Source organism: Plecotus auritus (assembly GCF_963455305.1).
Source record: "Plecotus auritus genome assembly, chromosome: 6".
In the NCBI taxonomy this organism is placed as follows: Eukaryota; Metazoa; Chordata; class Mammalia; order Chiroptera; family Vespertilionidae; genus Plecotus; species Plecotus auritus.
The window spans coordinates 78,954,024-78,966,407 of record NC_137773.1 but is presented as its reverse complement, the minus strand read 5'-3'; the positions used below and the strand labels follow the sequence as shown (position 1 = coordinate 78,966,407).

Genomic DNA, 12,384 nt, shown 5'->3' with positions numbered 1-12,384 from the left:
TTACTTGACTCTATCATCTGAGCTCCTTTGAATACCTTAGGCTTTATCTCCTAAAGAGGTGGGTAAATAAGAAGACCATAGAATACAGATGCAAAAACACAGGGCAAGAAGTCAGGAGGCCTGGGCACCTTGCCCACTCTCTCAGTGCCAAGTCTCATGTGTGGCCCTGGAGGATGCCCGGAGAGCTGGACTTTCATCCTTCAACTACCAGGTGAGAGGGTCCCAAACCCTTCAGGGACCAGAGTGCAGACAAGGAGACTTGTAACACAAAGAGATGTCACCACTCCACGTTGTGTGCTTTCTGTTATATGGTGATGTTTGCTTTCCTATGAAAAGAATGCTCCCCTTCCCATCCCTCCAAAGTCTTTGGAATATGCCTGATGAACATGGGGGTGAGTACCCCAGCCTGCTGCATGGACACTGGGGGCTCAGGCCTTTCATGGTTGGGTCAAGGCCATTTGTCCAACTACTCATTTCTATTCCCACTGTGTGGAGCTCACTGCCTCACCTGGAACTCCTGCAGAAGCCTGACTCTTTCTCTCCAGGTCACCACACCATGCTCTGTTCTATGTACCGGCTGGCCAAGTTGTCCTGAAACCCAGGTTTTACCTAGATATTTCCTGTGCTCCAAGCTCTTCAAGAGGTTTGCAGTATCTGCAGAAAAAGCTCATACCCTTTATCCCACAATTCGAGGCCTCTCAGGTCTGCTCCTCAAGCCTCTCAGCTCCTGCTCTTTCCTACAGGAAGTCCCAACTCCAATCCAACTGCCTGTGTCAGGCCACCCACACCCTTCTGCACCCTGCCTTGGCTCTCCTCCTTTGTGGAACTTTCCCCAGCTCCCAAGTCAGGGGCAACTCCTATGTTCAGCATGGTTCCCCGATATTTTCCACATCCTGGGCTGTATCTTTCCTGGCCATCTACCCCAAGGCCTGGGAGGCAAAACCATTGCTCCCCGGGGCACCCAGCCCCAAACTTGGCACATAGCAGGGACCCAGGAAATTAATACTGATTAATAAGGCAGGTGTTTCCCAGAGCCTCATACAGAGCCCAGGCCTGCCAATAAGCTGATAGTTGAGTAATTATGATCCGGTGAGGCGTCGTCCCTGCTTCCATGTGATTCAGACCATGCCAGACCCTCACTATGTGCCTGCTGCAGCCATGGTCCCTGCTTACAGTTCCTCCAGCACCCACATCTCCCTTCCTTACCTGCTTCCCTATTTACCCCATTCCTCTGAGGGGGAAGGATTCTTCTCTCATTTTCAAAACCTTGGTGCACAAAGAGACCTTGTAATCCTCTGTCATCTCTGGCACCAACTTTATAATTAGCTCCTCCAGCCTCCTCCCTCCCCACTAATCCCTTTAAGCCGCTGTCTCAGACCTCCCGCTCACAGCCCTGCAGCTGCCTGTGCTGCTACTCCACATGCCTTCCCGAAGGACTAACTGTTCTCCTCACTGGATTTTTATTTTCACTCATGACAGTGAGCATCCTTCTTGGCCCTCCCTGAGGGACCAAGAAGAAAAAGAAGGGACACTGGGGCCCTAACCGGTTTGTCTCAGTGGATAGTATGCCTGCAGACTGAAGGGTCCCAGGTTCAATTCCAGCCAAAGGCATATACCTTGGTTGCGGGCACATCCCCAGTAGGGAGTGTGCAGGAGGCAGCTGAATCGATGTTTCTCTCTCATCAATGTTTCTACCTCTCTAGCCCCCTCCCTCTCCCTTCCTCTCTGTAAAAAATCAATAAAATATATATTTTTAAAAAGGGACACTGGGGGATACAGGGATGCTGGGGGGAACATGATGGTGTGGGGGCACAGTGACATTGGGGGACACAGTAACATTGGGGGACATGCCATTGGGGGACACAGTAACATTGGGGGACATGACATTGGGGGACACAGTAACATTGGGGAACCATGTCCCCCATAATCACTGTATTCCCAACATCATTGTGTCTCTCAATGCCACTGTGTCCTTCAGTGTCATCCCAGCAGAAGAGTGGAGTGAAGAGCAGTTTGGGAGGCAGGGGTGAGGGAGTGATGGGAAGGGCCACTCTCTGTAGGAGCAGGCACACTGCAGGTGAGTGCATCCCCCTCCGAGTTGTTAGGGTGTGATGAGTGCCCCAGGGAGGATGAAGCAGCACAGACACTACAAGGTCAGCTCTGGCTCCAGGTGCCTCAACAGCAGAACCCAAAACCCTGATCCCCTGACATCTGCAAGGCTAATGACTGACAAAAGCAAACTCAGGAGGTCCCTACATTTGACCCAAGAACAGGTCACTAAAGGAGGAGGCTGATAACAGAGGAAGGCGAAACAAAGGAGAAGTAAGAGGCAGGTGTCATTACAGGTCAAGCTGACAACTGTCCCAGTGTACCCAGGACTGCTCCAGTGTTAGCACTGAAAGCCTGCCAGCCAAGACCCCAATGTCCCCCCACCTCCTGCCCCAACTAACTGTCTGCATGCCCTGGGCAGTTCCTAGGATCAGGTGGCCTCTTTTGGGTACTGGCCCTGCAGGCAGGCTTTGTTCAGCCACCCACATGACTGAACTCTAAAAGTGACCTTTTTTTGGACCTCCAGGTGGGCCACAGGATCAACCCCCCCCCCTTCATGGACCCAGAAAAAGATGCCACCATGAGGGATAGGAAACCGAGTCCTAGTGACCTGGCTAAGTGCCTGGGTGCAGTGAGGCTGGAAAGCAGAACCCGAACTAGAAAGCTGGGCTCTTCGGTTATGGGAGCCAACAACTCTCTCCTTAGCTTAATGGATTTGAGTAGAAACAGAGGTGAACACAAGGCGAGGGAGCAGCCCCAGTGAGTGCCCTGCCTTTCCCAGATTCTGAAGCTGCATTTCTGAGTCAGGAAGGCCCCTGGGGGCAGAAGAGGGAAGAGAGGATGCAGCTCTGAAACCCCTGACAAATCCTCCCACTGTGTTCCCATAGGGGATAACTGTCCCATTCCTACATGCCAGTGAGGGTAGGGGGAGGAGAGAACATAGCACAGGCCCTCGGGTCAGCTGATATATGAAGCCTCATGGATCGGTTTTTCCCTCAGTGCTTTTTCTCCTTTCAAAAGCATGAGGTTCAACCCTGGCCAGTGTTTCTCAGTGGTTAGAACGTCAGCCCTCACATGGAAGGGTCACCAATTCGATTCCTGGTCAAGGGCATGTATCTGGGTTGCAAGTTCGATCCCTGGACCTGTCTGGGGCGCATGCAGGAGGCAACCAATAAAGGTGTCTCTTACACATCAATGTTTCTCTCTCTCTCCCTCCCTCCATCCCTTCCCCTTCCACTCTCTCTAAAAAAAATCAATGAAAAAAATATTTTCAGATGAGGATTAACAACAAAATAAAATCATGAGGTTCCTCTCCCTAAGCAGGAGCAAGAAAGGACTTGGCCTCTTTAACAAGACAAGCTACGTAGGCTAGATAGCAGGCCTGGCCCAGAGAGAGGGTGACCTGAGTCCTCTTTGCCATATCATGAACCAGGTGGGCCACAGGGTCAAGACCCCCACTCACTGTAGATGGGAGATAGCCCTTCCCCCATTAACACTCAGTGGGAATGAGGACAATAAGAGAAGTCTATGAAGGCGAGAAGCCTGGCTCCTGAGTGCAAGGAGTCAGGGAGAAGGGGCAACGAGAAGAAGGGGTAGGAGCTGGAGGACAGGAAGGAGGGTCTGGTCCCAGCTCTCCACTCTCCACTCCCAGCTTGGGGTCTAGTGGGGGAGTGCCCATGGTGGTGGGAAAAGTCCCACCACCAGATAAGGTGGGAGATACTCCCACAGCAGAAGGCTTTTGTTCAGCCACCCCCATGACCGAGCTCTAAAGGAGACCTCCTTTTGGACTCCCACTCCCACTTGGGATAGGGCCTCATCCAGGTGTGCTGGGCAGAGTGGGTTAGAGGAGGCTCTATGTTCAGCTTTCCCTAGTTACCTGGGTGTCAGGAGGTATGGAATGGACCACGCAGGACCTCAGGGAATAGGTGAGCACTAAACTGGGGGTGAGGACTGGGAGATGAATCATTGATGCTGAAGGGGTCCCAGCAAACTCCAGGGTCCACAGCACCGTCAGAGCATCATGGGACTGATGTAGGTCAGCAAAGGATGAGAGAGGGCTGCCAGGGGATTTCAGGAGGAAGCAGGGCGAGAAAACCGAGAAGGCATCCCAGCTGTTTGTGGGTGGGGGAGGGAGGCAGAGAAAAACAGACTAAGGGGCAAAAGGAGGAAAAAATAGAAGTCACAGGAAATGCTCCGAAAGGTGACAGGGGCAGTGGGAGGAATTGAGCAGGGTGGGCCTGCAGGGGAGGAAATAGCTTTGACACCAGCCCTGGAAGTGAGTGAGGCCAGGGTGAGGGGCTGGAGGCAGGAGGAGGCAGCAAGAGCTGCGGGAAGAGAAGAAATACAGTGAGAGAAGTCTGCAGGCGGGGTGGAGGCTGGGAGGGGGCACAGGGCGGGGGGCACAGGGCGGGGGGCAAGAAGAAAACTTTAAGGCAATGACACTAAGGCTAAACCTAAGAGAGAGTGAGCCGGAAGGAGGGGGGAGTGTTGTGGCCGAAGCTGTAAATGGTGATTGATATTACACGTGTACAGCTACCATGACGTGAATAGTACATGTCCCCAGAAGAAAATGCTTATGACATGCAGCCTTCAGAGAGCACCAGGACCGCTGTGCTTAGCAGCAGCTGGGCCCTTCACAGGGTCCTCCACTGCCACACGGGTCTACACAGGCAGTATGAGGTCTAGACCATTTCCAGCACCATCTTTTAGTGTCTCCAGTTTGCCAAGGCGCAGCACTATTTTATGAGCCAAGAAGAAAGAAAAAAATGGTGGCAAACTAAGATAAGGACATGTTATTTATAGCTAGGTGCATCCTGACTTCAGAGATATTAAAACATGGGGTGAAAACATGTGTATTAAAGTCAGTGAAATGCAGTATGACAAAGAGCCAAGCACAGGCTGTAAACATATCCATGATAAAGCCACAGCGCTGCAGCAAGTTTGCAATCTGATAGTCATGTCATGATGATCAAACAGTAAGTGTGACTCCTAGGAAAGAGGAGGGGATCATGAGATACCACTTTACACCCATCAGGATAGCTATTGTTAGAAAGAAAAAGAAAAAAAACCCAGCTCTGGCCAGGTGGCTCAGGTGGTTGGAATGTTGTCCTGTACACCAAAACATTGTGGGTTTGATTTCCAGGGCACATACCTAAGTTGCAGGTTTGATCCTCAGTCAGGGCATGTATGGCAGGCAACCGGTCAATGATTTTACTCTCTCTCTCTCTCCAGGCCTCTCTCTCCCTAAAATCAATAAAAACATATCCTCGGGTGAGTATTTTAAGAACAAAAACAAACAGAAAGCAATAAATATTGACAAGGATGCGGAAATTTTGCCTGTGGGAATATAAAATGGTGCAGTGCTATGGAGAATAGTATAACAATTCCTCAAAAATTAGATATACTAGTAGAATTACCATGTGATCCAGCAATTCCACTTCTGGGTACATACCCAGAAGAATTGAAAGCAGGATCTTGAACAGATATTTGCACCCCTATGTTCATAGAAGCATTACTTAAAATAGCCAAAGGGTAGGAGCAACCCTGGTATCCATTGATGAATGGAGACACCAAATGTGGTACATTCATATGATGAAATTATTCAACCTGGGAAATTCTGAAAGGAAGGGAATTCTGACACATGCTACAATAGACAAGTCTTAAAGACATTATGCACAGTGAAATAAGCCATACACAAAGGGACAAATACCGTATGAGTCTACTTATGTGAGGTACCTCAGCAGTCAAATTCATAGAGGCAAAAAGTAGAATGGTGAAGGCCAAGGGTTGGAAGAATGGGGAGTTAGTGTTTAATGGGTATGGAGTTTCACTTTGGGAAGATAAAGCGCTGAAGATGGATGGTAGTGATGGTTGCACAGCAGTGTGAATATACTTAATGCCACTGAGCTGTGTGCTTAAAATTGTTAAAATGGTTAATTTTATGCTTTGTATATCTTACCACAATAAAAATGTAAAGTAAAATAATTGAAAAATAAAAAATGAGCCAGTGGAATGAATTGTCCTTTAAGAAAGGCAATTTGGTGGATGAAGACTTCCCAAAGCTGGATGCAGAAGTGGTGGGGGGTGAGGGAAACACCACGCTGGCTCCACATGGCAGACCGGGCACACCCTGGGCTCAAGGTTCTGAGTGGTGGAATCAGGAACAGTGTGAACAGAGGGAAAGGAAGGAGGGTCTAATGAGAGTAAGGCTTTTGATTAATTGGTATAAAGCAACCTAGTCACAAACTTTGATTCCTATTATGTGACGGACATTTAGTGAGACACAGAGAAGGAGGCACAATGTGGAGAGATGGGTTCATGCTCCACGGAATTTATAATCCAGGGGAGAAAGCAGAACTATCACCCTTTGGTACATGACTGTCCCTGGCTCAGCCACCTTGGCTCTGCCAGCAACTAGCTGATGACTCTGGGAAATCTACTTGACTTCTCTGCATTTCAGTTACTTTAATCATAAAATAAAGGTGCTAAACTAAAGGGCTGCTGAGGTTACACTAGGAGTTTGTAGGAAAAGATAGCACATGATGCTGTGCTATAAATGATTACCTTTGAATCTGGAAGACCTCTTGAGAAAAGATCAAAGGCATTCGTTCCTAAAATTTTCCAGGTAAAACCCTCCTTTTTCACAATTGTGAAAACCATGAAGGACGCCCCCATCCAGAAAAATGAGCACATTCCCAAATGCACAAAGTATTGCATACAATTTCATGGGCCTCTGAAACCCACCCATAGGAGCCCCCTACCCCAGAGATCCACAAGGCCCAGGTTAAGAACCTTTTATCTAAGTCTGAGGATCTAATGTAAAACATGGGGATGATAGTTGATAACACTGTGTTGTGTAATAGAAATTTGGTAAGAGAGTAGAACTTTCAACAACACATAAAAGAACCTTTGATGTAGTCCTTGGAGATTAAGAAACTAAGAGGAGGGACAACAGAGAAAAAGACCGTGGAGCTCTGAGCTGACCAGTAATGCTGATGGTGTGGCTTAGGAAGAAGAAAAGAGATCCTGTTTGTGAATATAGACTCTCTCTCTCTCTCTCTAGTTCAACCTATAACTACTGGGAAAAGTTTTAAAAAAAATGGTTCCCTTTCGTTGTGGTGATAAAGGAAGGGCACATCCATGACAACTCAGGAAAAGAGACTTAAGACTGAAAGAACCCTGAGACTGACACAGGAACTAAAATCATTGGAAACCCTGTTTAAAAAAAACAAACACAAAACCAGCATTAGATAATCTTCCTGTATCCCCCCCCCCCACAATACCCCCCACTAAATACACACACACACTTTGCTAATATTCTCTAGATAGCTTATCAACAAGGGAAGTAGGCTAATGAGATGGCCTAGATTTACAGGGCTTAAAATGCAATGTGGAATGTCCTAAGTGGGATGTCTGAGCTCCTTGTATGCAGTAAGTGCTTCTGGGTCTGTCCCTACTGCTGAATGAATGATGCTCGTGAGATAATGCAGTGGTAAGAATAAGGTGAGGAGTACAGTCCACAAAGAGTAAGATAGTAATAAAATGGGGACAGGATAACCCCAGGGAGGAAAGCTCTTCTTGCCCAACCATGGGCTAGTGCATGGAGGGAACAGGCAAGGGAAATGGGAATCCAACAATTGCCATAGGCTGGAGATAGCTGGGAGACTCTGTGAAGTGCACAGACAGGACACACACTCTCAGGCTGCCCATGGGCCTGAGCAGCTGAGAAAACAACCAAGGGGGTCTGTGGTCCAACAAACATATAATTGCAAGTGAAAGCATTGGAACAAAGATGAATAAGTCAATGCTGGAGAGAAGGAAGGGACTAGATTTCTTTGGGGTGACCCTAGAGGGCAGAACTGGGAGTTATTAATGGCCAGGGCTTTCCTAGGACACTGAGCCTGATCTCAGCTCAACTTAGAAAACAACTTTTAAACAACTAGAGTGATCCCAAGATGACTGCTGTATCAGAAATTGCCTTAACTATAAGTAACAGAGACCCTCCTCCCAAAATAATGTAATCCAGGTAAAAGTTTATTTATCTCTCACATAAAAGAAAGCTGGAGATAGACACTCTGAGCTGGTACAGAAGCTCCATGATGCCATTAATGTTTCTGGCACCTTCCATATTTCTACCCAGTTGGCCTTACTGCTAATTTTCCTACAATTTTCTCATCATCACAAGATAGCTACTGTGGGTCCTGCAGTTTGACTGGGATTCACTTAGCCTGAAACTAATGGTCTGCTTCCCCAGTCACCAAGATCACAGCTTCCAGCCATCCCCTGAGCTCCTGCAGGGTCCTGACCACATCCCATGGCACCCAAGTGGCTCAGGAAAGCTGAGCATCAGAACCTCCTCTGATGGATTTATCCAAACATGCCTTGATGAGGCCCTGTCCTGAGTAGGAGTGGGGTCAGGGGAGTCCAAAAGGAGGTCTCCTTTAGATCTCAGTCATGCATCTTGGCTGGACAAAAGCCCTTTGCTGTGGAGTATCTCTCACCTTATCTAGATATTCCTCCCCCACTGCTGGTACTCCTTCACTTGAGCCCAAGATGGGAATAGAGTGTGGAGAGCTGGGAGCCAGAACCCTGTCTTGCTTTCTTCCAGCTTTGTGCCCTTCTTTTTCCCACTCACCTCATTCCAGTAAGAGGAAGGAAGAAAAGCAGAAGCACTTACTGAGTTAGCCCCTTGGAAAGTTGACCTGACATTTTTTCTAACAACTTCTGCCCTGTCCCCCTGCAGAGCGTACATGGCCATCGCTGCTTGCACGGGGAGCTGGGCATGACCACAGCAAGGGCGGGAGATGAAGCATATCAGCGATGACCAATCTGGGCCATCACTGGCATTCAAGCGGAGAAAGTGATATAAAGTTTGAGGGCGATAAAGGACAGATGGAGAGAAAACTTCAAGGCAAATTCTAGAGAACAGGAAGAGGTGAGACCCACCCCCTGGACCCGCTAAAGCCTACACACTGCTGTATTCCCGCATCCAGCCTGGGCGTCCCACCACCATGGCCATCATGCCCAGGAGAAAGGCTGAAGGGGATGCTAAAGGAGATAAAGCCAAGGTGAAGGACGAACCACAGAGAAGATCTGCCAGGTTATCAGCTAAACCCGCTCCTCCAAAGCCAGAGCCCAAGCCTAAAGAGGCCCCTGCAAAGAAGGGAGAGAAGGTACCCAAAGGGAAAAAGGGGAAAGCTGATGCTGGCAAGGATGGGAATGACCCTGCAGAAAACGGAGATGCCAACACAGACCAGGCACGGAACGCTGAAGGGGCTGGAGATACCAAATGAAGTGTGCGTTTTTGATAACTGTGTATCGCTGGTATCTGTTCAGTTTGAAATACTATTTTTTTTATCAAGTTTTATAAAAATTCAGAATTTTGTTTTACTTTTTTTTTTTTTTTTTTTTTTTAGCTATGTTGTTAGCACACAGAACACTTCATTGTTGTTTTTTTGGGGGAGAACATATAGTACTAGTATATTGTCTCCAAAGCTGGATTGACATGGGGGAAAAAACACCTTTCCCTTCTAATTTTGAGAGAGTTCCTCTTAGTTACTAGGAGGAATCCCTTGAGTCTGACACACATTAGGCACTTTAGCACAAACTCCTTGTGGTGTGGGGAAACTAAAATTCATTATTATGTCCCTTTCTCCCTCTCCACTTTAAGCATAGATGTTGTCTCCCATAAGCCCAGAGACCTATTGGAACCTGACCCCAAAAAATTGATTACTAGTATAATGGGCAATCTAGACTTTCTGATGTCGCCATTAAGATGGCATCCCTCAAAAGAGCAGCAGTTCCTTTTTTAGATTGTGGATCTACAGATTGATATTCTGCCATTTTCATTTCATTTCCTGAAAGTCAGGGTCGGCTTGTGAAAAGTTGTTAAACAGCATGCTTAATGCGAAATGTTAACCCTCATTCTAAACTTTCCCTGTTCAGAGCGTCAGATGAAGATTTCATTGAATTTTATAGTGGCTTTCTGATCTTGGGTAGTTCATTAAAGAAGGGAGCTTGAAAGTTGTTGTATACTGTTAGCGATTGTCTGCCCATGTCCTGCCTGAAATACCATGATTGTTTATAAAATGTATCCTTAATAAAGCTGGATACAGTTTGGCTTGGAAAAAAAATTCCTGGAGAATGGAGGGTTTTGCTTTTGCTTTTGCTTTTGCTTTATGCCCACATTGTTTCCCAAGAGAGGAAATCCCCATCTGCAGGACAGCAGTGTGGGTCAGAGAAAAGATCTCTGCATTATCAGACAGACAGCCTCCAACACGGGCCTGGCCACTGCCTAGCACTATGACCATGGGCCAATCACTTTGCACCTCTGCCTGGGCCCCAGTTTCCCATAAGTAAAATGACCTCCAGGTTCAGTTCCAAACCCCAATTTCAGTGGTTTGCAAGACCATCCAGTTTCTGAAAAGAGGGGGTCTCCTAGGCATGATGGTCTTAAAGGCACATGGACGTGGGCGAGCCCTTGGCAAGGTTCTCTCCTGAATGCACAGCCCTTGGCAAGGTTCTCTCCTGAATGCACAGAAACTTTGGTGACCCCAGAGAGATGGGAGGTAAGTGAGGTCAGGGGTATCACTGAATAATATTTAAAATCCTATCAGATGGCAAATCATTGGTGGAAGTGGCATGTGGGCCAAGTTTACCACATAAAGAGGGTCCAAAGAGTCAGATGTTTACCCAAAATAAGAGAAAATATTAAACATGCCAATTAAGGTTAGGATCCCTGGAACAAAAAAGGCCTTTAACAGAAAATGATACAAGTTGTTTATGATATAAAATTGGCCAAGATGATAAGCATGAAAAACTTTGGGGTGGGGGAGTCCAAAACATCTCCAAGTATAATGGGGCATTAGGAGTAAAGGACCATGAAGAGAAGGGCATGGAGGCCATGTCCTATGGCATAACAAGCCATTAGTTACCGATGGGTCAACAGCCAGCTATGGACAGAGGGAATCAAAAGGTACAGCTCCTCCCCTGCCTTCAGGAAGATTATGATCCAGCTGGGAGGTGGGGTGGGGAGATCAGGGTGCTAGAAGAAGGCTTGCTCCCTGGATGTGCAGGGGAATCATCTGATATATTAGTTGGCTAGGGCTGCCATAAAAAAATACCACCGACTGGAATTTTTCTCATAATTCTGGGAGCTGGAAGTCCAAGATCAAGGTATCAGTGGGTTGGTTTCTCTGAGGACTCCCTTCTTGGCTTGTAGATGACCGTCTTCTCCCTGTGTCTTCACATGGTTAGAGGTGTGTGTTTGTGTCCTGATCTTTCCTTCTTATCCAGATACAGTTGTATTGGATAAGGACTCACCTTAATAAATCACCTTATTTAACTTAATTACCTCTTTAAAGGTCCCATGTCCAAATACAGTCACATTCTGAGGCACTGGGGACTGGAGAGGAGGATTTCAATGTATGAATGTGGCAGGATGGAGTGGGGGCACAGGGACACAATTCAGCCCTTAACCCCCGGAAAGCTTTTGAAAGTACTGACACCCAGACTTCACCTTCAGAAATTCGGAGCCTTTGGTTTGGCCTGAGGCCCAAACAACTTTTAGTATTTAAAAAGGTTTTCAGTTTCTTTTAAAGGCTCCCCAGCTGATTCTCAGCCGGTGTTGAAAACCCGGACTCAATTGGATGCCAATTGCATTCCAACCCATGTGATGTTAAGTCTAAATCCAGCACAGGTTCCTAAAAGGAGAGACTGGTCATGGCATCTGGAGAATTTGACCAAAACTTCCAGGTGGGATTTTGGGGGATGGGAAGATGTGCATTGATAGACGGAGCAGGGCGAGGCCTGCAACAACTTTGGGAGCAGAGCATTGCTTGATGGAATGAACACCTAAATCTCAGGAGTGATGGCATTGCCTGTTTTGGGGAGATGGATTTATAAATAAAGCAGTCACCGCAGGCAGGAGCCTGGTAGACTTCTGAGCAGGGGCATGATGTCGTGAAAGTGGCGACCACCCAAGATCAACCAGCAGGATGGATTGGAGGGTCTAAGGAGAGTAACACCCAAGTGGGGATATTGTCATGACAACAGTACCTAAAATACACACACAATAGGGAAAGGGCATTTCTTCACACTACATAATGCATCTACAACCACGGCTCAGCAAAAGTTCACAAAGCCTAAAGAATCCTTAACTATATATAAAAAAAATCATACCATATGTAATCTTTTGTATAGTTCTGAACAGACCTAATGAATCTATGCTGTTACAGGAGAGGACAATGGTTCTATTCACAGGAGGAAGGACTATTCACAGGATTGGGAGCATGCTTGAGGACGGCTACCCTGCAAGGAGAGGCAAGGCCGGGAAAC

The 12,384-nt window shown here is 47.3% G+C and overlaps 1 protein-coding gene across 1 annotated transcript; it reads left to right on the top strand.

Moving 5' to 3' along the window:
• Positions 1–9,038: 9,038 nt before the first annotated feature.
• LOC308250975 (non-histone chromosomal protein HMG-17-like) lies at positions 9,039–9,341 on the top strand (the record flags this gene model as incomplete). Its single annotated transcript, XM_080673954.1, has 1 exon — positions 9,039–9,341. Exon 1 carries the CDS (start codon positions 9,060–9,062, stop codon positions 9,339–9,341), a length of 282 nt encoding a protein of 93 aa, XP_080530080.1. The 5' UTR covers positions 9,039–9,059.
• Positions 9,342–12,384: the final 3,043 nt, after the last annotated feature.